This window comes from Takifugu rubripes, chromosome 8 (genome assembly GCF_901000725.2).
Source record: "Takifugu rubripes chromosome 8, fTakRub1.2, whole genome shotgun sequence".
In the NCBI taxonomy this organism is placed as follows: domain Eukaryota; kingdom Metazoa; phylum Chordata; class Actinopteri; order Tetraodontiformes; family Tetraodontidae; genus Takifugu; species Takifugu rubripes.
In genome coordinates this window covers 11,251,008-11,277,450 of record NC_042292.1, presented here as the reverse complement: position 1 = coordinate 11,277,450, position 26,443 = coordinate 11,251,008, and the positions used below count along the sequence as shown (strand labels likewise).

Below are 26,443 nucleotides of genomic sequence, written 5' to 3'. Positions count from 1 at the left end.
GAAGCCCATTTACGAGACCCTAAAAATACAGTGACTGCAGTAATCGGATAATTATAAAATTCTGCGGTGTTTCAGTCTGTTTTTCAGATTTCCTTCAGTGTCATAAGTCTCGAGAAGAAGAGCCAAAACTGGCTCTTCCTCAACGTCCACTGTTGCGCACCATGTTTTTAACTTGTCAGAAGTCGCTGAATGCTAGGACTGTTTTGGTCACGTAAACAGCCCACATACAGGAGACAATCTGAACAAAGAACTAAAATATGAACTACGTAATGAGAAAGAAGTTAATGTATCCTAGCGTCATAGAGCCATACCTATGTAATTTATTCACAGTCCCTTGACATTTAAAAACAGCATTCATTTTCATTTTTATGACATATTTTCTTAGCTTTTCTGAAGCTCCTCCCCTTGTTAAATGTTTTGGCCTACCTGCAGAAGGCTTCACAACAGGGTCGTGTAAGCTGATAACGGTGCGATAACGACACAGATTCAGTGGTAAACACCTCCGGTGATGACCTGCGACGTCCTCGGGGAGTGCCTATATGCATGACCGCTTACGTACAGTATGTCCTTCAATCCGAGGGCAGGTAACAGTATCGGAGGAGTAGCAAATCCTGCGTATCAGGTGTCTTTTCCAGTTATTTTTTTTTCTTTGCAACATTTCCATGTTTCCAAAATGGCAGACACGCTTAAAAAATATGTGTCTGGGTCACACCAAGTGCCTCGATCTAGTCACAAGTGAACAGGCAGATGTCTGCTGCAGGGCCATATGGAGTCTAATTGTGCCATTTCACACTCGATTCCCTTTAACTGTTGGTCACCTGCTGCAAGAGAATGAACCAATATGATTCGGCTGATTGTTTTGCCTGCGCTGGTTAATTTTTTGGTCTTGAGTACTTTCTGAAAATAAAATCTGTGTGAATAATTTAAAATAATGCACACTGCGCCGCTCTTTAAAATTCAAACCTGAAATTCAAGTCATGTTGTATTAATAAATGAAGTAACTTATACAATATCCTCAAAAAAAGTAGTCGATCCCCAAACACTGCAATGATTTTACAGTTTTCTTAAGCTGCTAAAGTAGTCTAAACCTAAATGTATACCTATCTATATTTTAAGTACTGTAACCATCCATAATGACCCTTTTAAATTAAATGCTCAGTATTTCTATCATTGGGCCTATTTACATGAGTATAGAAACTGTAACTGGGAGTCATCAGCTAATTGTTGTAATAGGAATAGAAATGTAATAATTAGAGTCTTTACCTCCATTTATTGTATTCCTTTCACAGTATATACTGTGCATAGTGGTGTTAGAGGAAAAGACTTCCTGTTACATTCCAAACATCCAATCTGGCCTTGTGGACCATGTCGATGCCTCAGGTTTTAGCATTAGCCGTCCTAATGTGCAAATTAGGCCAGGTGACATTCTTTCTTTATAATCCACGTTGGATGGTTTTTGTATTTGTCTGTTGTTCACGTCGAGGCTGCGTCATTTACATTTACTGCGTTACCGTTTACACACGGCAGATGTAAAAAGCCTAATTAAGTCGCACTAATGGGCATTCATGCACAAAGACATTGACACATTGGAAAGCTGTCCAAGCGTCTTCATTTGATTTCTCAGAACCAAATAGCTGCAGTCATTAATTTGATAACGTGATCTATTCAATAAAGCTGAAAAGTCCAGTTCTTGATTAAGTTTGGACGTTTATGCTTGTATAATCTTGAACACTGATGCTGGTGTAACCCACAAAGGCTCTTCTGTAAATGTTTTCTATTTTTCCCATCGGTGTGTCAGTCTGGGTGATTTAGCACATGATTGGTCTTTATTGGTTACATTGAACAAAGCGGATTGATCGAGAAGGAAACTTCTGTGAAACAGTGGTGCTGGCAGATGAGAGGAAGGAGGTAGACAAGCAAAAATTAAGACAATGGTGATTGTTGACTACAATTGCCTTTGGTGAGTGATTGGAAAATCAGCAAACATCAGAAACTTAGATTTAGATATGGATTCTCCCTATTGAGGGTTGTGAAGTGTCTCCTTATGCCAAGGAGTGGAGAACCATCACCTGTGCCTAAGATGAATACGCACCCTCTCATCTTTTTATCTCAGTGTGGTGAGACTACGACACACCTGACTACTGAACCCAAGACGCTTTCGACTGTACCTAACTTGACTTCCCCCTTTTGACTACAGCGCACTGACTTGATCATGAGGACATCAAATGAAAGACTGTGAAATCACTTGTTCTTGCTCTAACTTGGGGCTCCATTTATTGGGTCTGGGACTTCCTCTTCTCTACCCAGCCGCTACAAACTTACAAAGTCCCTGGTCCTTCTACTCCTATACTGTACTCTGTAGCCCTCGGTGTGTTGTCCCCTACAGCTTCTGTCGATGGTGTTCAGACTGTCAGTGTGAAGTTCAAATGCGGAACCTGGAAGCAAAGGTGTCCTTCTGTGGTTTAATCCTAGCATAACACTAAGATAGATAAAGTTCTAGGAGTGGCCTCCCTCCGAATTGAAGTTTCTAGAGTTATTAGTGAAACAATTTAGTTAGAATAACATAAGAGTAGCCAGCTATAGCCTGTGGATTTATACCAGCACTTGGCATTTAAACATTAAAAGCTGTGCCATCCTGTAAATCACGGTGCTATTCCCTCCCTTGGTAATATTACCTTTTAACTGCCTATTGACCATGATTAGCATATTTCACCATCTTGTTGTGGTTTGATTGTCACCAATGAGGGTGCAGGGTGTGTCACGTTTCCTCCACACACTTTCTGTCCCTCTAGCCAATATTTACAGGCAGCGATTTGAATATTGAACTGTATAAGGGATGCAATCAGGGCAAAATAAGGAAACGAGGTGGGGTGGGGGGCTATGATAATGTACTGGCTGCCCAGAAGACAGAGGAACAAAACAGTTTGCGAAAGCAAATGCAACAGCTGAGAAATGATAAAGCAAAGGAGAAGATTGAAGCCGGGGTAGGAACATCAGAGGCAGGGGCGAGGCCCCAGCACTTGAGCTGGGAGCTAACCGTTGTCATTGTCTTGGTGGAGGAGCCCTTGCTCTGAACGATAAGCACTGCAGAAAGTGGATTGCACCGCAGCTGGGAAATGATACGTTGCTCAGTGGCGTCACACAGACGGTGCAGTGTCGGCAAAACACCGGTTACTTGCTAACAATAACCTTGATTATGGAAACACACTCGGATGTGTCAGAGTTCAGCACAGTGCTCAACGCAGGTATTAAATAGCCATGCAGATGAAAACTACAGAATGTTGCTAACTGTGACATTTTCATGTGACAAAGCAGCTATGGGGTGTGTTCAGCAGGCAGACTGACCCTGACAGGACCACAGAATGATCACAGAGGTGGAAAGGCATTGTGCCTGGACAGATCCAGCTCTCACTGAATGAGCTCTTAAGATATCCCCGCTGTTGGGATGGAGAAAGAGGCTTTTACAGACCTTGCTAGCATTCTGGATTGTCTCTTTTCGTTTCCCCTTTTTTCATTGCCTTTTGTCTCTGCAGCGTTTAGATATTCATCTTAGTCTTTGTAACTTCCACGCTGAGAGACAGAAAACCAACCGTGCACGGGCGAGGTAGATTAAAAAAACGCATCTGAAGAGGGAAGATGGGAGCAGCGTACTGCTGTGATGTAAAGCTGCTAAAAGTGAAGGGATGGCAAAGGGAGTAGTACTTAACAAGAGAGTAAAAAAAAAAAAGCTTGAGGCAGATGGGCATGATCGGAGTGTGGACTAGATTTCATTTCACTGGCCAGGGCCCGGAAGCAGGCAGTATCAGCCATGTGTGTCTGTGATTGTGCACAGAGCAGAAGATGATGGATGTGGATGGAGTTCAGCGTGGCCTCATTTGAAGTTAGCGGTGAGCCATCTATACTTTCCTACAGCACCTGTACAGAATGTGTTGCAGTGAGTTTCTGGCAAGGGTTGGCCCTTTTCCACCTTGATTTCCAGGAATTTGGTTTCCCAGAATTAATTTTCCTGGGTAAAGAAAAAAAAAGGTAATCTGTGTGGTTTGGTTTTCAATGCAACGCATCAGGCTATTTCAGCATATGTCCTATTTTTGGCCTAGCTAAATTGTTGTCTATTCTTCCCGATGCCTCGTTCACACTGCGCAACTTTTAGTGTCGGTTCGCCGTGCTGTTCACACTACATCTGGTCGGGAGTCTTGAGGGCTGTGAGGTGCTCACACTACATGACTGGTTGGCGACGGAAGTGTTCACGGCTGAACATCAGCAGGCTTTGCCAACTGCCTGACTCGGTCTTGTGTCTTCTTGAATCTAAAGCTCACACGAGAAGCGATGCAGGAAATGCAACATCCAGGCTGATGTTTTTCTTCTCATACATGAACACGGAGCAGGAGGAAGATGTTACTATGTAGTGAAAAAACAAAAAGAAAGCTGCTCCGCTCCTCTGGGTTGCTTCCATGTTCCATGGCAACCCCCCGTGTCTGCTCTCATTGGCTGTAGCTCTTTTTACATTTTCCCGACCTGACTGGATATTTAGCATTCTAATATCCATATGCTGACCGCCCAACTGGCATCTGTTCACAGTTAACGATCCAGGCTCGCCAAGTGGACAACAGACTCTCGCAGATCTGGGGGTGGAGAACTAAAAACGGTTGACAACCGGCCAAGTAATGTTCATATAGTGTGAACATGACATTAGGCTCGGTCCGCACCTGGACCTCATCTTCAGCCCGGTGGTTGTAAGCTCTCCTCCTTTGCCCCATTTTCAAATTGACGCTTGATTAAATTAAATTTACAAAGTTGTTACAAAGTTTTACAAGTCACTGGCTTGAACATGGCGGTTGTCCCCCAGCCTACAGCGGATGAGTTGAACAGGATCAATCTGTAAACTCTAAACTGCAGGATTAGCAATGTCATTGATTTATTTCAAAATCATTTTTTTCCCCCAGGATAGATTTATAACTGCCATTTGTCATAGTGATTTTATGTTTATCCTCATTATGAACAGACAGTTCTCCGTGCATGAGCGTTTTTAATTGGACCACGTTTGCTGGGTCACACACTATGATTGGATATTGTTCAGTTAAAAATGTCATTTTTGTTTGTTTGTTTTTGTTTAGCCTGTTCCACTGTAACTGGCTGGCTCATGCCCTCATTTCTCTCTGATTCATAAGGCCTAGAGTTTTAACAATCCAAACCATGTATCTCGTCAACTCCGTGCAGAGGCAGGCCACTCGGTACGTTTATGCCGTGCTTGTTGCTCGACTACGTCGTTTAATTGGACTCTTCTTCTCCCGTAGGGAAGGGGTGTAGGGGGCAATCCGTTTATTGTTGAAATCATGGTGCCTCTCCTAGGATAAATGCTTTACCCAACCAGTCATCAGATAGAGGGTCCCCCCCCCCCCATATGAGCCTTTTCCTGCTCAAGGGTTTTTTCCTGTTTCAAATTTGTCTTGACACTATTACTTGTTAGGCTTTGGCTTCCTGTAAAGAGACAATCTTGACTGCAAGAGACCAATTATAAACAAAGTTAGGTTGAGTCAAGCGAGAATGTGTTGGGTTGGGGTAAGTTGAGTGCAGTTTGGCCATTTTCAGATGGTCTATAACATTACAGACCACAACAATAGCCTCTGTCCATAAACTCTTGCATTTGCACATTGACTTTAAATAGTACGCCGAGGGTGCCTTACCTCGTCTTCCAAAAAGTCGATCTCAGTCGAGCTAACATGTTTAAATGGACTTTAAAAGTCCAGTTTTAGTTGCACCACCAAACAAGTCACTTGTCAAACAACTGAGCTTTTTTCCCCAAGCCAAAAGTCTGAATGCATTTTTAGTTGCAGAGCGGCTTCAACCGCATGTGTCAGGAAATCAAGTGGATCTGCGAACATTGCATCTAAAACCACAGAATGGAAAGAGAACGAGGGCTCCACAGAGTTTCCATGAGACAAGGAGAGCGGCGAGGGGGGGGTGGCAGGTGGCCAATCTCCTCAAATGTAATCTCCATTCTTGCGGATGGATTTCCCATGTGGGTGTCCTGTACAAGGGCATCTGGCCTCCTGTAGAGTTACATGATATACAGGCAGCTCTTTGGCAAGTCTGGACACACACACACACACACGCGTGCGTCGATACAGAGGGACTGAGAGAAAACAGAGTGATTTATATTCTGATCTGCAGACAGGAACAGGAACCTTCAGCATGTCCCACAGGTCTGTCACCTGACCTCGCTTGGTCACTCCCCGAGGCGATACTTAGCCGGCGCACCCCGAAACACAGCAGCTGTGAGTTCGGTACAGAAAAGGAGGACATCGCGGCTGCTCGCTGAGCCGACGCTTCGGGCTTTTAACGGAGTCCGTGACCGTGGTGGAAAAGATGCAACTAATGTTTCAGAGTAATGGTGTCTCGACCAGTGGACGCCAGGAGCGCATGGTGGTTCAGAGCATCAGGCAGGGTAACTACCAACATATTGATGGTGAGTTTGAGGTCTATTGCGCATGCATGCAGGCTCTAAGATACACCACATGAACACTTTTCATTTGTGCGCAGAATGTGCTGTAAGCAATTGTTATGGATTATTAACATGCACTCCAAATTTCCAAATCGGTCAGTTCAGCTTCAGGACATAATTAGAGAAGATGAAATGCATCTCCTGTTCTAATGCCCTGCGGTTAGCTAGAATTATGGCTTTAAAATAACTGGAATGCTAAGAATATGTCTGGCAAATGTGGCACTGTAATGTGTAATTCATTTCAAGTCAACTTTATCAGTATAGAGTCTGTTACAACCCGAATTGTCTGTAGGTGCTTTACAGAGCTCGACCCCCAAAGAAAAACTCCCTTTTGACAGGAAGAAACTTTGAATCATGCTATTGATGAATTGATGCTATTGATGAATGGTACAGTCTTTGGACCCAGTGTCACTGTTGTAGTCAGCTTCAGATTCCTCATCTTCACACAAATTTGTTTGGGTGCACCATTTAGCCCCTTTAGCTTCTCTGCTATGTTTCTGTCGTTATTTTCAGTTGTGGACAAAATGTCCTGCTGACTTTCCATCTGTTGCTTTATCCTCTTTTCCCTTATAACCTGTTCTTCTTTTGTCATATTTTCCAGATCATCATAACACAAATTTTCTACAGCATTAAAAACATATACTCTGAGAATAATAATGCAATTTTCTGGGGGGAAAAGCCCAAAACTCTCTATTTAAAAAAAAAAAAAGCTAATTTAGATAAAGTACAATTTAACAAGAGGTGACACTTTTCTCATTTTTCAGTCAACACCAGTAAATGTCACCTGTTACTTTATCTATCAGAATATTTGGACTTTTTTCGTGTTGTAATAATGTGACAGGTTTCAATTTTTTTATTTTTTACCATGGCCATAATAATGTTATCCTACACACAATGTAAAGCTTGTAGAAATGATTTTCCAAGAAATCATCAAAATCACACCCCTTACCAACTATATTTTCAGGGAAAGTTTGGTGTCGGGGGAACTTTTTTCCCCTGGTAATTATTTTCAAGCTACTCGGTTAATGATAAAACAAATTCCTGCAGCAAAAGCGAGGCAGCTACACGAAGCATACCAACGCACAGAAACTGATTTATTAGCCATTTCTCTCTCACAAGTATCAGTTGTCCCGTCACTCCGGGTGTGACAGCAACTGTTTAACTGTCACACGAAGCAAAAGAATTAGCCTCAGGAGTCGATGTCGATAAGGAAAAAGATAAAGACCCAGCTGTTTAATCTGTCCCAACAGTCTAATCAAGAGTAAACTTCAGATGGGAGGGAATTAGGTGGGAAGGGGCAAAAAATTTTTGCTGTTTGCTATGAATTTCTTATTTCTCCAAGGATGTTTACGCAGACGTTCCAAGTAAACAAGCCATATCTGACCACACCTGAATTTTCTCCCCATGTTTACATCGTTTTTTGAATGAGGACACCGAACACTCTTCCTTGGCTTTTCATTTTGTTTCTTTATCTGGTTGTTGATTAGCATGTTGTCACTCACACTGGGATGAACATAAATACATGAGCATACTTATTGCTTGCTGTACTAGTCAGGCTTTTTGAGCGTTACCATGAAAAGTAAAGACAGATGAGGGTTTTAAAATGGTGTAAATGCAAACCAAATGGAAGGCCTCAACAGCTCAAAGGATTGGAAGGTTCCTGGAAATAGGAAACAAGGCAGATATTTGAAAAGATCTGAGTGACTAAAATGGAAAAATAGAAGGAGGTTTGGATAAAGTAATAGAATTATGGGGTATTTAGTATTCAAGAAGAAAAGAAGGGAGATAAATTAAAACAAACTTGGGCAGGATGTCAGAATAAGGGCAGAAGGAAGGATGGATGGCTAATTTTTTGAGGGAAAGGGACAAACAAAGATGGAGGTTAGAGGTGAAAATCCATACCAGGACAGATTCTTCCCTGACTAAATTCACCACTAAGACTAAGGAGAACAAGTATGGACTTGATCATCTATGTGTCAAACTCAGTCCTCGAGGGCCACGATCCTGCCGGGTTTTCTGTCCTACCAGGCTGAAAATGCATTCAGTGGGATAGAAAACCCGGCAGGATCGTGGCCATCAAGCACTGAGTTTGACATGCCTGAAAATGGATGATATTAAATTACAATATGTGCCTTCCTTAGTGTCATTTGCACACCAGCTGTTGAAGAGGGCAGAGTTACAGACAGATCCCAGTTACTCACAATAACGCTACTGCTTTGATTGCCTTTCTTTCAATCGCCAAAATAATGCTTGTGGTTTGGGTTCATCTCTAGCAATAGCTAACGCAGCCGTCCAACTGTCTGGAAGCCAGTGATTGCCGCAGAGCGTCTGTGTCATTGTTTCCGGTCTTGGAATTGGGTCGTGAGCGTGCGGGGTTCATTTATCGCCGCCGTATAGATGACAGAATGGCACCGAAATAATATTAAGCATGAAGTGAGTAATGCGTACCCCGAGATTTTTCTATGGAAAATATAGGCAAATGGTAGTGCTGCCCTTTTTTTAACCTCCCTCTGTCGTTAAAATAAAAACCATTAAGCAAGGAAATTTCCTGTTTACAAGCAACTACTCCACATAGATCACGTGATCCGCCAGAATCACCCACGCTTGCAGGTTCATCCAACATATCCTCCATCTTCTTCACCGTCTGCCATCTGTCGTCTTTGGTTTGGCTTTGGCCATCTTGTCAAAACAGCCGGTAATTCTCCTTCCCCCCCAGCCGGCGAGCTCCGCCATTGTGCTGGCAAGCGTGGGTAGAGAGAGCCCCGGGAGAGGAAGTCGGTACTGTGGGACAGAAAGTCATCTTCTAGTTTAGTTCCCTGCAGCAGCTGCATAGATAAATGGAGGGCATTGATTGAGTTATACAAGTAAGGATGCAAGATGTAGTCCCCTTGACTATTTTCTGGTCATACAACCTTTATTCCACCAAAAATGCTCACATTTTGTTTTTTGAGTTCCATAATTTTTGTGATGCGCAACATCATTTGGGAATTCCTGACTTCCTGTTTGCGGCACGAACACATCTCCCTTGTTTATTAGCTGCCACGTTATAGACAAGAACTCCCAAATAAACCTGTGACAGCATTGCCACATTAGAGTTGATCAAATCCCCGGCCCAGCCGTCATCTCCATCTTCTCTAATTCCAGCAGCGTCTGTATCGACAGACTGTGAAATGTACACAGCGTGACCCCAGGGTTGATGGAAATGAAGTGGGATAATAAGTTTGCGCGGCGGCTGTGGAAGTTCTTCACCACGCTGATGAAGTGACACTAATTGCCAAGTGCCACTGAGAAGCGACCAGTTAATGCGGGGTGGGGTGGGGGGGTAAACCTGAGTGCTGACAATTTCAGTAAAACCCTTTTGCTTTGTTGAAATAGGGTGGGATTCAAAGGGATAAACGGTCTTCTATCCAGTCATCAGATTTGGGAGCTGGTGGAATTTCTAATGGCTTTTTGTGAAAGCCGGGAACTCTTAAGTGTCTTCCATGAATCAACCGTGAAATGTGTCAAAGCGCTGTGATGATATGATGTTGATGTGATGTGATCTGCTTTAATCCTGTCTAGTAAATGCTGGTTCTTGATTTTACAATGACAGATATAGTTTTTTTTCTTTTTTTACAAATAAAACCAAATGTGTAATGTTCAACGTGCAGAAATATTGTTAAGATTGTCTAAATATGTCCTAAATCTGTTTAACTTGTTATTGCATTTAAAAAAAAATCATAAACACTAGGTAACTACGATGGCTAACCAAACAAACCAGCCTAAAAATACACAAGTTCTTCCTGTCCGAACTAAAGTGGCTTTAAAGTACATAATTTGCTAAACATTTTGCCATGCTGCCCTTCTAACCTTTAACCTTTTAACTTCCAGATTCTCTTTTGCAACGTCTGTTAATTTGTTTTCTCCAAATTTTTTAAAGGGAACTTTGATAATGAGCGCCTGGCTATTGCTAGACAAAGAATCCCATACCGACTTGGTCGGGTAGTTGACGAGTGGCTACTTGACAAAGGTAATAAAATCACTTTAACTCCACTAATGATCTAATCACCTAACCTACCGTTAACCACCACTCTGGAGGAGGTGCAGTGCCCGCGACATCGGTTCCCTACGAGAAGCCGAATAATTGGCTCACGGATAGCTAAACCTTAGCTCTCCCTCATCCCCGCTGCAGCTTGCAGCATAATTGGAGATTTTTTACTCACATTGCCCAAGTGAAATTACTCAATCACGTGAATAACATCTTTACATTGGTATGTTATCCAGGGGATCAAACTCAAGGCCCTTGAAACTGGGACTGCATCTCTTCAGAGGATTAATCCCCAAATAACCTGACATAACCCCCCCTCCCCCCAATAACCTGATCACGTTTAAATAGCCTTCTTTCCTGTGTCTTTTTTCTTGACTGAGTGTGGATTACGCTATTACGCTGACTATATTTAATCTGACATAAAAGCAAATTATTTCTCACGGGATTACTGGAGGTTTTCCAGACAAAAGAATCCTCTCTGAAAGTCACTAAAAGTTAAAGGGACTGTCTTTTTTTTTTAATTATTATTACCAAGTGTAAACTGCTGCCCTACTTTGCGCAGAATTGTGCTGAATGTGGCCTCATCAAAGCGATGATTCTTTAACCCTTTGAGTGCCCAAAGTCCTGACCTCGTTTTGCCATCTCGTCTCGCGCAGTGTGTTTGTGCTGCTGAAGGTGGTGGATTCTTCAAATAAAGAAGGAGAAAGAGGAAGGGACCAAATTAAAACAGACCTGCGGAAGCCTTGATAGCAGGCACTGCAATTTGGGCATGGCGGAGGCATTATTCCTGCACCTTTGTGCGTCATTGGAATGCGTCTTGGGAATAATGCTCAGCATTAAAAGTATAATTTCGATTGCTAAGCATGAAGAAAATAAAAGTTCTATTATCTCCCAGTTTTTGGTGGCTTAAAATTAACTATTTTAAGCCTTAACCAGTTACTACTTTGAAATGGGGAAGAATTCAGATTTATCTCAGTGAGCAAAATTTCGTATTCGTGCGTCAGAAATACAGGACAACCCGACACCCGTATCTTTATTTGATGGATACAAAACAGTTCACATGACAGGTCTGTATTCTTCTTCTGCACTCTCTTTGAGGTTAGTCAACATGCAAATTGGCGTTAATAAGACTTGAGAGATCAAAGTTGAGTGGAAAAAAAAACAGATCAATAAGAAATGACTTACCCACTTGTGAAATGATTTAAGTATGCTAGGGAACTCTAAAGAGAATTAGAAATTTAATGCATTATTCTCTTTCTTCTTGAGCTCTGAGTGGGTCTGAATTGAGTGAAGCACTAGAATAAAATGCTTAAGTAACCTCTATGAAACCTCAAGCAAGGGCTTAAATTAAGTTTCAGAATTGAGGCGTGTTCGCCGATCCCACATTAGTACGGTTCAATTTCAGTACGGATTAGGGAGGCAAAGGCAAAAGGCATTTTTCATGTATTTCATTAGTTTATATAAGTGTTTTATTGGACATTTGAGCTCAAAGGGTTAAAGCTATTATTCTGATATGGAAGCAGGTCAAACCTAAAGAAACCACAAAGTGGAATCTAACCACCTAACAGCAAATCAAACTCCACCCACACTAACCGCTGAGGGCATACGCACTTTCTCCCCGACCACGGAAAAGATTTTTATACGCAATTTGAAAAATTCTGCGGATTCCGGAAGCCCTCAGTTCTAACCTCTGTTATAAATCTTGCTTAATTTTTGAGATGATTGGATGTAGGTGTTTGGAAGAACTTGGACAGGTTGCAACAGTGTCTTGAGACACGCGCACACACAAAAACAACTAAACAAAAAGCTAACTCAGTTCTAACTTGCTCTAAAAGAAACAACTGCTTCCTGATATGTCTTCCCCCGGAACAAAAAACTCAGAGGGTTAAAAAGAGTGATGAAAAACCAAATTTAAACATGCCGCATCTGCTCTGTATCACTGAAACAAACTGTGTTTAAAGAAATAAATGAAGGTCCCTTTAACGTTTATTGTTTTCACGGCTAAGACAGTTTGGTCGATTGAAGACGTGAGAATGTTTGCATGGAAAGCAGCGTGGATTTTCTTCTCTCGCTGTTCCAAGCACCAACACAACCAGCCCCATGGGTCTCCTCTCCAAGCACCTCCAATCTCTCAGAAGTATACCGCTAGCACTGCTGCTCATAAACAACAACAAAAAAGACTGCTAATTGCTCATATTCCCTTTTGTAAATCCATATCACAGTGGCACTCTGCAATGTGGAAGTCGATGGAGTCAAGGAGTTGAACCGTGTCGTGTAACCCCGTCTGCCTCTGAAGCTCTTATTAGCTCCATGGCAGTGTCTGAGCTAGATAAGAGAGAGCATCTCTGTCTGCGCCAGGCTGCCGACTAAATCCAAAAGGGCAGCCATTACTGGGATTCATTCAGACAGGGTGGGGGGAAATGAAAGGACTACAAGTTTTAAGCCGTTCTTCTGAGCCAAAACTTTAAGATTTGTGTCCCCTTACAGCTATAATTCCCCTCTTTTCCTGCACAACGTATAGGTTCCCGACTCCTTCTCCTATCTGTCTTTAGATGATGATGATTCATTCTTTCCCTAAACAGGGTGGGGTGCAGCTTCTTCCTTTCCCATCTCAGAAGTAAATGCTTTAATATTGTGTTGTTCTGGTCATATCTGGGGGGAATCGTAGGGACCTCTTGGCTCAAGGGACAAAAAAATCAGCCTCATTCTCTTTACCATCTCTCACTACAAAAAGTCGAAAAACATCGACACTTGAGTTAACAAAGCACAAAAACCTGTATTCTTAATAGCTAACCAGTGTTACCTGTTTCAATTAAACTTTATTTATAGAGCTTGTTACTGACATTTTGCAGAAACCCAGAGCCTGACCTGTGAACGAGTAAAATAAACAAGGGAGAAACCAGGAAGAAACCTTGAGCTAGAGCAGCGTAATATGGGGGGATTCTCCTGCTGAAGGTCGGTCGGTTGGGTGGAGGAGAAGGGAAAATAACAGAACAGAGGAAAAGATAAGCATTATAAATGCAATTGACAATTGTTGTGGTTTGCCATGCTGACAATCTAGATTAAAACCTGAGGAGGGTCAGGAACCCTAACTCCCTTCAGAGATACAGAGAGGAAGAGAAGAGAGAGAGAGAGAAAGCAAAATGCTACATATATTTGTAGATGTGTAGCACGGATGGTACATGTGCTTAAATTCAATTTGTCACTGCTGCACTCCCAGCAACTCCAGTTGCTTCACAAGAAGATTTTTCAACTCTGTCCATTGTCAAATATAATTCATAGTTTTCTGTGTAAAAACAGCCTGACTACTGAGGAGTAAAAAGACAAAGGGCCGTTAATTACTGAAGACAGCCTTGTGCAGAAGAGATAACTCGGCGAAACTTTATAATCGACTTTGTCGGCGTCCCACCCCACCCCCACCACGCTTTAGTCCCCTTCATCTTCTCCCTCCCTTTGAGGCGAGGAGAAAAACAGAAATTGGGGAAGCTCTTATTTGCTCGCGTGTGCGCTACAAAGTCTTGTGAACGCAGCATCGAGGATTTGTGAGCCCGGCATTTCACAAAGCGGTGCGTCAACTGTTCCTCCCGCCCGGCGACTCAGTAAAGAGGAAGGTTTGAGAGAGAAGCAGCCATATGGCATCACTCACTCTTTCCAGATAACAGGAATAGAAGGAGGATGAGAGAGGTGTAATGTTGACAACGGTGAGAGGAAGATACTTCTCTCCCCACTGCAGGCTTTTTTATACCCTGTCCTCGGGAGATAGCTACACTTGGATCATCCTTTCACTGCCCCACTGCCCCTCATATCTCCTTCCTACAATTACTTTTTTCATATTAGCTGATCACACATCTGGCCAGAGCATCAAGCTGCTGTCCCTTTTCTTCTTTTCCACCTATATTCTGCAGCATACATTATATCACAACCCCTCCCAATTGCTCCAACGGGCAATCTGCGCATTAGCCGGTCAAGCGAGGCCCGAAGCCCAACCCACAATGCAGCTCAGCTCAGTTCAACTTGTAATTACCGAGAGCTCCTCTTCGGAGACAAGCTGAGAGGATGGCACACCGCTGTGAAACTCGCTGCTGCTATACATGGTTTACTTCTGGCCACAGAAGTCCTACCAAGTGAAAATGGCCGTACTCTTCGTAGCCAATGTCTGTTCAAAGAGATATTTACTCGCAGCCAACGGGCGACTTGAAATCTCTTTTGCAGATGGCAAAGATATTATAAACTGATACTGTCTTTAGTTGGAACAATAACAACGCACCCATGTGTCAATCATGGCTTTTTACTCGAAGATTCTTATTTGTAAACGGGCCTTATTAAAATTACCAAGCAGATAGGATATACGGCTTCCGTGTATGGGAGCTCCTTTCTTTCTTTCTTTTTTCACTTTTTCCCTCACTCCATGTAATCGAACTGCTTTTGACATCCTCGCTCCCTATTTCTCCCTCTGTCATCTCATATGTCCCCATTCTCTCAGTCCCCTGTCCAAAACCCTGTTCTTTACCGTCCCTCTATCTCAAGCGTTTCACCGAGGGCTCGGCAGCTGGCCCGCAAAAGAAAGAGAACGCAAGTCTCTGGACCGGCGGCGGTTTACTTTGAACCACGTCATTATGGTGCCGTTGATTGAAATTACAGCTTCCCTTTTGAAGATGCAGCCGAGGAATCACTTGGGCGAAAATGACAAGGAGTTAACCGAGGGAGGAGTCCATGTTGGCTTTTATAGAGATTGCATGGCAGCTGGTTTACAGACCGGGGCCACGTTAAATCTCAACCCGTATCATTGAGGCCTCTCTGCAAGCAAAATAGCGTCGTTACATGCTGCAGTCTCAAGTGATTGGTTTACCACAGTGCCGTCAAAATTACACTTCCCCCCTCCAAAAGAAAGTGCTTGATGAGAGAAAACAAAAACCAGTACCGTAATTTCTGGACTACACCTGCACCTGATTAAAAGCCGCATAATCTAATTTTAGAAAGAAAATCAATTTTGTACTTATACAAGCCGCACCGGATTTTAAGCCGCAGGTATCCCACGTAGTAATATGAAAAAATAGCATTTTTAGTATATGTTTTTATTACCCTAAGAGACGAGTCACTGATGAGCGATAAACAGACAGGTAAGAAACAACAGCCACTCTTTTTACTTGTATGTTTATACAGAGGCCTTAAATCCAATTTTTATCACGTCAGGATTTTTTTACTTTTCTTTTAATTTAATCCGCTTAGCAACATAAACAAATATATTCTACCGGTAAATGCTTATTTTTTTAACAGTGTCTGTAATGCAGCTACCTTGAAATATACGTTTGTATCAGCTACACACAAATTACGTTGTTTATGCTTTTTTACAATGAACAATCTAAAACTCCCCGATGGCCCACCTCTAAAATCTTCTATTTTCATGGCGGTGGCGATTGCTTTTGCCTTCCGTCTGATTTGTACAGCGGAAACACCGCGGCCGCCTGCTCTCTGTGTGTTCACCCAGTCTTCCAGAACGTTTTCAAGCTCGGGCCACCTGCGATGTTTACGTCTAAAAGCTTTTGTCATCTTTTTGCTTTGGATCAGTTCTCCAGGCTGGCGTCTCCACCTTCTCGCCATTGATTACCGTAATGTACGCCAAGATTACGCGCGCCAGCTCGATTTCCTTCTTCAACCGCCAGAGTGATCGCTTTTAACTTAAAAGCCGCATCATATGCTTTTCTTCTAGTATTTTCCATGCTGATGAGGGTTAGTAAAAATGACTGATTCACAATAGTTGTGATAGTGCGCCACGAAAAAAAACATAAATAAGCCGCACCGTAGAATAAGCCGCAGTGTTTAAAGTGTAGGAAAAAAAGTAGCGGCTCATAGTCCGGAAATTACGGTAACTGACCAACTTAAATTGACTACTATGTGAAATATGTTGTAATAGTTAAATACATATTCTCAGCCAATAGATAACTGGTCAGAGCTAAAACTGCATACAATAGTGCAACGGTTTCTAAACTGGGGACACGGCCTGTCGAGGGCCCAGGACTATGTCTGGGGGTTGCAGGGCTAGTTGTTCCCACTGTCAAGTTATGTCCAGCAGAATAGTGCTAATTTTACTATTACCCACCTCGCTAGCACAAATGACAGTGACAAAATTACCAACTAAACACAAAATAATCTGCAAACTCACAGCAAAGATTAAAAAGAATTCAAGGAATATAAAGCACATAAGTTTACACAGCTGTCATTTTTTAAATTGGAACGTTTCCTGACATTCTTTCCTAGTTTCTTTAGATGAAGACATTAGATATTTGAAAAATTATACATATATCATGAATAAGAAACACCTTGTGTCCATTTCTCAGTAGTTTTGTCAAACTCACTCAACTCCTTATGCATATAACAATAATCGTTCCACTTCACATGTCAATGGTCATAATGATATGCCAAATTTATGTATTTCATAATGTTTTATTCTTCGTAGTTAAAAAAAAACAAAAGCAAATAACACACACAAAGATCATTTCATTGGCATATTTCACAAGCTCCCATATACGCTTACAAAGACTCGGCTGCATCGTGTTAAGCGTTGCGGTTGCATGTCACACAGAGGCTTTTTATCCCACCTTGCTAATACCCACCACCAAAAATTGGCTCTTAAAGCTCACGTCACTTTTGATTCAGCCCGGCAACCCCCGAAGCAATAACTTCATCAGTCCCTGTTTGGGTCTCGTCGTGAGCAGACAGCTCTAAAAACAATCACTGATTTCCCTTCATCTAGACTAGAGGGCACCGTTCATCTCCTCCCCATCGCTCTCTTGCTCCCAGCCAGAGAGGGAGAAGACACAAACGGCCATTGCTACAACCATTCTGCTCAACCAAAGGCTCAATTCCTCTGTTTACACTGTTTGTTTGGGTTTTTTTGGGGGGGGTGAAGAGGTTTGTCTTTTTAGCCAAAGTCATCATTGTAACATTTTTCAGGGGCAACACGAGAAAATAGTTGCAAACAAACTACTATAATTATGTTAACCTGCAATATCCTTGAGTTTCATCTTGAATTAAAGCATGGGTTGGAAATGTTAGCACCACCTCTTTTGGTGACTAATAGATTAAGGTTTAGTGTAGGAAAGAATAATCTAGATTAAACATAAACATAAACCATGTTGCAGTTCATGTGCTACATATTGAGATTGAGGCCATAAATGTCTGATCTGGAATATTATTATTCATGTGATCAGGCAAGCAGAAAAAGCTTTCAAAATACATTGCGTATTTCTCTTTGCTCTGTGAGCTAGAGAGGCCACTGTGTGTGAGCCTATATCTTCAGGAAGATAAAGCATAATGCAGTGTATGCGTAAACAATAAAACCTCATAAAAACAGTGATATAGTCATAGTGTGAGCGGGAGATAATTGACAACAATCACTGAATGTAAACGAAGGACACCAGCAGCATGTCGCCTTTTTTGCCAGCTCTGTTTGCGCCCACATTAGGGCTGCTAATGCTATGACTGTCAGCGTTGCTGGGTTCAACAAGACGACGATTTGGGGGAAAAAACCTTTTGTCCCTACGCTCGAATGTTAATCCTCCAAACAAAGTCTGAGAAATTGACATTTAAACCAAGATTTTTTCTGAAGTGAGAATGCGTGAGATGTGAATATTACAGTTTCTGCGATTACTCCCAGTTATCGGATTTTACGATCACGTTAACGGGCCCACTGACACGAGCAGGCAGTTCTAAAATAACAAAAGCGGGTGAGCAGCAGTAGATATTGCCTGGAGGTCACGTCATACACCTTTTTCACTGAACAATAAACACTGAATTCGAAACGCCACTTTGGTTGGGTGGCAGACTGGGGCTGCTTGGAGTAGGAGACCCACTGGGCTGGCGCGAGACGTGAATGCAACATCCGTGTCTGCAGATCACAGACTGGAAATGTTATGTGGGTAAGGTGATCTGTGTGTATGTGGGCATTTGTCAGTGTGATTTTTGCATGATCTATAAATATTTGTGTATGTACGTTATAATGTATTTACCAATGGCCCTATTGGGAGAAAGTGCCCTTCCTTTCCGTTCAACAATACATGTTTATTGATTAAATTGTGGAGTGAGACCGTCTATATAGCATACATTTAGCAGTCCCTCCAGGAAATCTTCTTGATCGCTACAATTAATGCAAATTGAACCAATTCTCATTAATTTGTCCATTCACCATTGCATTTCCACAATTCGATCAATGTCTAAAGTCACTTCTGAAGATGGAGTCAAATCCTCCATGGGCCCCTTACGCACCTAACTGATAATAGTGTGACGTTCGTAATGGCCTGCGTCTCCATGGAATAGACTCAGCTCTGCAGAAAATTCAGACGCCCATGCGTGCGGTTTTATTGTATGTAGGCACGCGTGCGCACGACGTTGGACCCACCAACCACCAACCTTAGCGTCACATGCGTGTCGTCAAAAGTGAAATCATACAGATTGAGAATAAATCATACTTACAATGATAAAGTACCCTCTCAGCCATCTTAATTGAAAACAAATGGGATGCAGGCTGCCTCCCTCGTGTCCTCGCGTCGATGAGAAGAGGGCCGTTCTCTCCGCCTTGCGGTCCTAGAGACAACGGCAGCGACATTACAGCTATTCCGAGGGTTCATTCATCTCTGTTTACAAAATTACACATAGATCATGTCAGTGGCTGCAAATACCAGGTGCATTAAATGTGCACAATCCTAGCCCCATTGAGCCAAACAGATGTCTCATTTCAGATGTCATTGCACCAGTCTGTCAAGAGAGAGGCTACATTTGTAGTTACAGACAAACCCACTGACTGTTGCCTTCTCAATAAAGCCAAAAATCTCTTAGATCCTCATCAAGGAGACCTAATTTAGTCTGTTTTTAATTCTTAGTATCATGCACCCTTCACACTCCCCTAACCACATGAACCATAATAGTGGTCAATGTTTTCACTCATCAGAGTCATATGGTTTGTACAAGGGGATGTCCCAAAAGACACTAGCACAAGATACCTGTGGAAATTATACATAGGTGAAATACTGACAACAGCTAGGGGCAGGAATAGGAAGAAAAACGATACCTGTCAGACCCCAGCCTCCACCAAAGATTCTGGTAACACATTAGTATTGGTCCCGAGTTAAACAGTCGCCCTTACCCTCCCTTCATCCATCTATCTGTCCTGAAGAAAGGTAATGACCACAGGTTGGGACATCCCCCGATGAATTAAACATTTCTCCCGAACGAGGATCTTATTCTCCCACTTTCGAAGGCAAAGCCAGGCGACGTATTTCCCAGCGGCAGAGGTGCTTTATCATTGTGCAGCTCAAGCACACCAGAGGTCAATGGCACTGGCCCAGCATCGCTATAACGCATTCCATCTCAGGCCCAATGAGATGCATTTCATTGTGCACTTTAAGTCCCGGGGTCAGGCTGCAACTGCCCCCTTCAATTTATTCGAGGGCCACGTTTGGAGCTTTCTTTCAATGAAAGCGGCATGAGCCCGGCCACATCATTTTTGCACCCAGGTACAATTTCTCCAAAGTCTTGCCCAGGAAATCCTGCACGAGTCAAACAGTCCCCTACCTCCCATTTTTAAGAGTGCTCCACGACGGCTCTGTGTACTCCTCTGCCCTCACGTTTTCCCGCTCTCGATAAAGGTCATCGATCGCCACCAGACTACGTTTCTAAAGCTAACATGTGCGCTCCAATTTTCCCAGAAGTGTACCATTTTATCGCATACGTATTAGACCTGAATCGTCACCTTAGAACAGCTAGGTATTTGAGTTCACGCTCACATCCATCCCACAAGAATTGGGAATATTCTTGTGGGATGGCCATACAATCAATGAAATACAAATACTATCAAAGTATGGACATCCAAGTATGTATTCCAGCGCGTTCCTGCATACCAATTGAGAAACTTGTTTCATTCACAACCTCATCCCGAAACAATGACCGATTGATGTACTTTGTACTTTTTTTTTCTCTTTCCATTTTCCCACAATTTCTGTTTTTTTTCTTACCGCCACTTCCTCTCTCTCCCTCATTATTTCTTTGTTGTCCTAACTCTCATTTATTAGGTCGCCAGCTGACCATCTTTAATAGCCAAGCCTTCATTAAAATTGGTGGTGGAGAGAAGGGACGCCACTTCCAGGGCCAAATCTCTGGCTTGTACTATAACGGACTGCAAGTACTTAAGCTGGCGGCCGAGGGCGACCCCAACGTCCAGACTCAGGGCAACCTGCGGCTGGTGGGTGACGTGCCCTCGGTGCTTACCACCGACACCACCTCTACCACCCCTCTGGCTGACATGTCCACCACAATAATGGAGACGACCACGACCATGGCCACAACCACCACCCGCAAACAACGCTCACCCACCATGAGGGACAGTGTCACACAGGTGAGTAGTCTTGTTTGGAGGAGATTTTATTTAATCCGAAATAGAAGAAATAAAAATAGAAAATAAATGCGGGTTTTACACGAATATACAATAAACACACGCATCAGACTAAGTTATCCCTCGGGAGGCACTTTGAGCAATTGGGGGGTCAATACCTCGCTCAAAGGTATCTCAACAGCACAAAATGTCCCAACACCTCTTTTGCCAACAGCCCATTTTTCACTTTTCCGTCAGCAACCGGGACTTAAGCCAGAAATCTCCCTCCTCACTCCACTACAAAATGAGCTGCCACCACCACCCAATAGTTGCTAGATGATACAGCCTTGTACCTGTGAGCCTCGAGGTCATTTTTAGGTCATTTTGGTGGGAAATTACAGTCGATTGCTGAGTAACTTTATAAATATAGGGATGAAAAGAACACAATAAAGATTAATCAGCATGGCAGATGGCCCACCAAAGGAAATTTCAAAGGAAATCACACATCAGCTGCAAGGTCAGTGCATTCTTTTAAGCACACAGTCAATTCAATTTTATCCAGCTTTATTTATATAGCATCTGTTACAATCAAGGTTTTCTTAGGCACTTTACAGAAACTTGGAATTCAAACAAGCAACAGCTTGGAAACAGAAACCCCTCCCTTTAATAGGAAGAAACAGAACCAGTTGGTCAGCGCAGGACTAGTAGTATGTGTAGACATGGGTGGAAATCATGGAGGGGACAAGCCTGGAAAGTCATGTCATTCCCTCCCTAAAAGGCACAGTGCCTTTGTGTGTAGTTGGTAATTAAATGAAAATGATAAAAAATCAATTTTATATATACACACATAAAATATATACTGTATACATTGATCTGCTGCCAAACTGGTGCTGCTCCATGCATAAAGCAGAAAGGAGTGAGGATCGCTTGATTCAACTAGTAGTGCATGCTATATTTTTATAGATTTAAAAACAACAATGAATATAACACAATAGGAGACAGGAGAGAAGAAATGCAACAAAGTGACAGAAACCTGTCACTGTTCTTTGAATATTAGTTTGTCTAAAATAATGACTGTTGCTACAGAATTACCGAAGATAAGCTTTCTTCAAATAAGGTCGTTTTTTTCAGATCGATCTACAAATGCTGGCGAAAGATCAGAGGCGGCGCGACTTTGGCTGCCATAGATGCATATTTATGATGCTCCCACACATGCATCAAGAAAAAAAAAATATGATTCATGCTTTGATGTTATGCACATTTTGCAAGTGCAGTCATTACAATCACAGCAAGCAACAATTAGCAAGCAGTCGGGAAGCTGTGATGCCCACACAGTTGGAACTCTGTGCAACATTACTCCAATTAAAAAGACCTAGCAGGGGAATATTTCAGAGTCTGCATTTTAAAGTGTTGTCCAGGGTTTTTAAAAGCTGTTCATTGAATAATTCAAATTTGGACCATACAATTAACTCTCTGTTTCTAGAGGGAAGCATTAGCAGGGTGCCAAACAGCCCACATCTTTAGTACCACTCATGTCTGCAAAAGCTTATCTGAGATCAGGTGGCAGGCTCCGCGTGCTCAACTTCCACATCCCCGATCAGCAGATTAAGATCAAACGAATCGCTCCTATGGAAATCCAAAGATTAGAACATTCCCCGCAGAAACAGGTGGGAAATACTGCTGCGGAAAGAAAAACATTAGAGAGGGGTTGAGATTGTCGGTGGACATAAAGCTCAGATTTGCTGTGCAGACAGGTTTCATTGAGTCAGGTCAAGTTTACATATTCTGATGAATACAGGTCTTCTATCGTTAGGTGGCAACTGACCCCATCATGACCTTTTGTCTGAAGGGACACATTTTAGTAGTTTCCGTAGGATGAGTAGTAGTATTTGGAAGCCAACACCAGCCACATACTTGTGAGTTATTTTACTGTCGGATTTGAACACTGATCACATGGAGCGAACCTGGCCTTAATCATCACTGCTGCCGATTAGCCTTCGAAAATAAACATTTCTGTCATATCTTGATAAGGAATTAAAGCAAATTGAGACAAAAGATTTTTTTTAAAATATCAAATTTATGAAATAATTCCATTATCAAGAGAAAACGAAGCTCATTATTCCAAGATAACGAAATACGCGAGTCCATTATCAGGAGAAAACTGACACAAAATAAGTCTTTATTGCGAAAAAATAGACTTTATTTTATCATTACAAAATAAAAAGTTCTTGTTACGCGAAAAATAGCGAAGCAGAAGTACACAGATTGGCTTCCATAGTAATAAATTTTTGATTTCTATTAAAATTAGTGCACTTACGCAGCTTTATGAGGCGTACTGTTCTTTCAGCCAAATGCAGCTTTTGTGGGAAGAAAATAATCGTCAGTCATCAACAAGTTTCTTAGTCAAACAGACAAAAATTTCCAGGGAAGTTTATCGTGCCATTAAATACGTTATAGTACTTTTAGCAACCCTTCTCGTTGTTTCAATATGGCCCCTGTGAGTAAAAATAAAAGTATTTTTTGGCAACATGAAGAAAATCTTATTCTTGACAATACCTTGTGATTTCATCAGATTCTATTTTCATATTTATTTCAGACAAAAGGCCATCGAGCCTAAGCAGCTAAGTGGATGTGTGGGTATAGCTGTCAGACAAAGGCACTTTGTGATAATACAAGAAAACAAAAGCGAAAAAACCTGCATGGGGAAGAGGCAATATTATGACACTAAACAATACGGTCTTTTATACACAAAACTGACTGAATATGCCATCTGTTGTCTCCGAGGCAGACTAGATTCAAACTTTCTCTTTGTCAGGGTAGGCGTTTTAAATAGTCTCAAATGACCGTAAACACCATTTTCAGCAGAATGCATTTGGACAGAAAAAAAAAAAGGAGATAACACAAAATATGCAAATGAAACAATTATTTTGGCAGCATCAGTTCTGGCTCCTTGTAGCTTATTTCTTCTAAGATAATAAAACCTGCAAGAAAAACACAAGACATAAAATATAAAATGTAATATAAAACAGGTTCACGGCTGAATGTTGAAAACTCTGCCTTTTTCTATATTTAAATTGTGTCTTTAATGCTGCTTAAAACTAGATCCAGCTTTTCGTTCTGCCTGTAACTCCCAAAAGAAAGAGTTTCCAAATTAAACTTTTATAACATTTTCAGGTATTGATATCTCCCCAAAATGCTCACTTATTATTATATTCCATCTTCCTCTTTCATTTTCATTACACCTTTTAACCAGTAAAACTAGTAATTCACAGTATTCACGAGTATAAACAGAAACTTTAGAGTCACAGTGACGCAGATTTGTTGTTTGGGATCAAAGCTCTACAATAAATATGCCAAAAAATTCAAGTCATAGCAGAGACATAAAGTAGCACTGCGTTGTTGGAACTCAAGCGAGCAGAGACCCAATATTCAATTTCGACACCTCGGAGCTACCCGTGGCACAGCAACTTTGATCAAAATGAAATCATTGGCTTTGATGCCTAGAATAAGAGACGTACCCTTTGATGTGTAAGACGAGAAGCGGTCCCCCCTGTGCAGCCATCATCTTACCTTTCGATATCGGGGGCGTCCATTAAGCACTCAGTCATTGCTTGTCTTGCACTGACCCAAATTTGGTGTCGGGGCATGAAGCCGCAATTGCAAGGTGTTTCTCTCGTCGCTGCGTTCACGCAAACAGAGTCCGAGGTGTCAGTCTGGATTGGAAGATGCAAGATGGGTTCATTCATCTCGTGATGATTGAATCAGAAAAGTTCTGACCTTTTCGACCCACAGTTGAGACGTTGCAGTAGAGACCAGGATGCTTACAGCAGCACTGACAACAGGAGAGGACTGGCCACCTGGCACACTGGGCACGGTCCCAGTGGGCCGGTGTCTAATGGGGCCTGGTCAACAGGTTTTTGGTTTTTTTCACCCCACGTAATTGGACGGCCGGTTTTGCGACTAGCTGTCCAGCCGTGTGGGTGTTTAGCATGGCCCAATGGCACATCCCACAGGTTAACTGTCAGTTAGGGCCGGGCTAACAGTCACAGCGAGTTCGCTTAGGTGAAAAGTCCATTAAACAGTGTTAAAAATAACCTCTGAACAAAATGCCATGGCGGCGTTGAAATGCAACAAATATAAAAAATGAAAGCAGTGAAAGCAGAGGCCATCCAAATGCACCAAAATAACTTTAATTGTTCCAGCTGCAGCCGTATCAAATAGCAGAGGACAGACCCTGCCTGATCCTGGCGCTGCCCTCCTAGCTTATGGCAGCCTCAAAGGCACTATAGGTGTCAGTAGAGCACCAAAAGCCAAGGAAATATAGTGCATTGTTCTATCGGCTTGCAGATTTTTTTCCAAACTTTTTGACAAGTTTGTGTTGGTCTTGAAAGGTGTCTTTGAATTTTATTTTCAGAAAATACGACCCGTTTTTCTTCTTGCATTCAATAATCAACGCTTGATTCAACCAACAGATGTTGGCTGGTCTGGGTGCAAAATGCCTTGGCTGATTGGTTCTTTTTGCCCCATTCCACCCCTGACCGGCGAGGAAATTCTTAGGTCACAAGTCTAGTAAGAAGTGAAAAAGGTAAAAGGCAAGCCGCAAAATAGAGGCAATTGCTGTTACTTTTTGACGTAAAATTAATTCCACAAAGGAGCAGGATGTTACAGAAAAGTGTGTGAATGAAGTTATGACTGTAAAATAACCACAACTCGTCTAGTCCTGTATTGATATATTGGGTGTCTGACTTGATCTATAGAAGTGTACATTTCAAGAATTGCATTTCTGTCTGATGTGAGAAATTGTGCAGTCCAGCCATCCTGAGCGGAATAGAAATGTTTAAGCGCATGGTGTGCGTGGACTAATGTGCAAGACAGTGTCGCTCCAGGTGATATCGACACACCTTATTCATCCTGTGTGATGAATAACCGGGAACACCAGACAGTGCGTTAATAACTAAGAAAACACAGACGAGGGTGACACTTTAATCACTTACGCAGACGATAATTGTTATTTCTGTCAGTTTTTCCGGTCGTGCAGATGTAAATAGAAAGTTTGGAGAAATCCTGTGTAATTTTCCTTTGTTTTCTGCACAGAGACTTTACATCATACTAGGTCATTTGCTCATTCAAAAGTGCCATATAAACCCCACCTACCTCCATTGTCAGCAGTTGTGACATCACTCAACGCCTCGCGGTTTTTCATCACGTAAAGCCTTTTTACACTTTGCTCCTCGATTGACTTGTTCTTATTCTGTCATAATCTCCCTTATGGGAAAGCCATTCACCACATTAATCATCCTCCCCCTCTGCTTCCTGTCTGTTCAGAACGCGGATGACCTCTTGGTAGCATCGGCAGAGTGTCCAAGCGACGACGAAGATTTGGAGGAGTGCGAGCCGGGAAACGGTGAGTCTGCTCAGGGAGTTTTGTTTTCAGAGAAGTCGGTATCCAGAAGCAAAAATAAGTCTGAACTTGAGTCCTCATGCAGGGAAACTGGGGAAAAATTGGGGAAGCTGGGGAAAAACAGTGCTGTTTTTTTGGTTTGCAAAA

The 26,443-nt window shown here is 42.3% G+C and overlaps 1 protein-coding gene across 12 annotated transcripts in view; it reads left to right on the top strand.

Moving 5' to 3' along the window:
• nrxn2b (neurexin 2b) overlaps window positions 1-26,443 on the top strand; it is a 457,955-nt gene that overhangs the window by 423,298 nt on the left and 8,214 nt on the right. For 9 of the 12 annotated variants that reach the window (XM_029839775.1, XM_029839769.1, XM_029839766.1 and 6 more), the window contains 3 exons: window positions 10,422-10,511; window positions 20,597-20,919; window positions 26,221-26,299. In XM_029839775.1, coding sequence (XP_029695635.1) covers window positions 10,422-10,511; window positions 20,597-20,919; window positions 26,221-26,299 — 492 coding nt within the window. The remainder of the gene's footprint in view (window positions 1-10,421; window positions 10,512-20,596; window positions 20,920-26,220; window positions 26,300-26,443) is intronic. The other 3 variants (XM_029839776.1, XM_029839774.1, XM_029839773.1) reach the window with 1 other exon arrangement.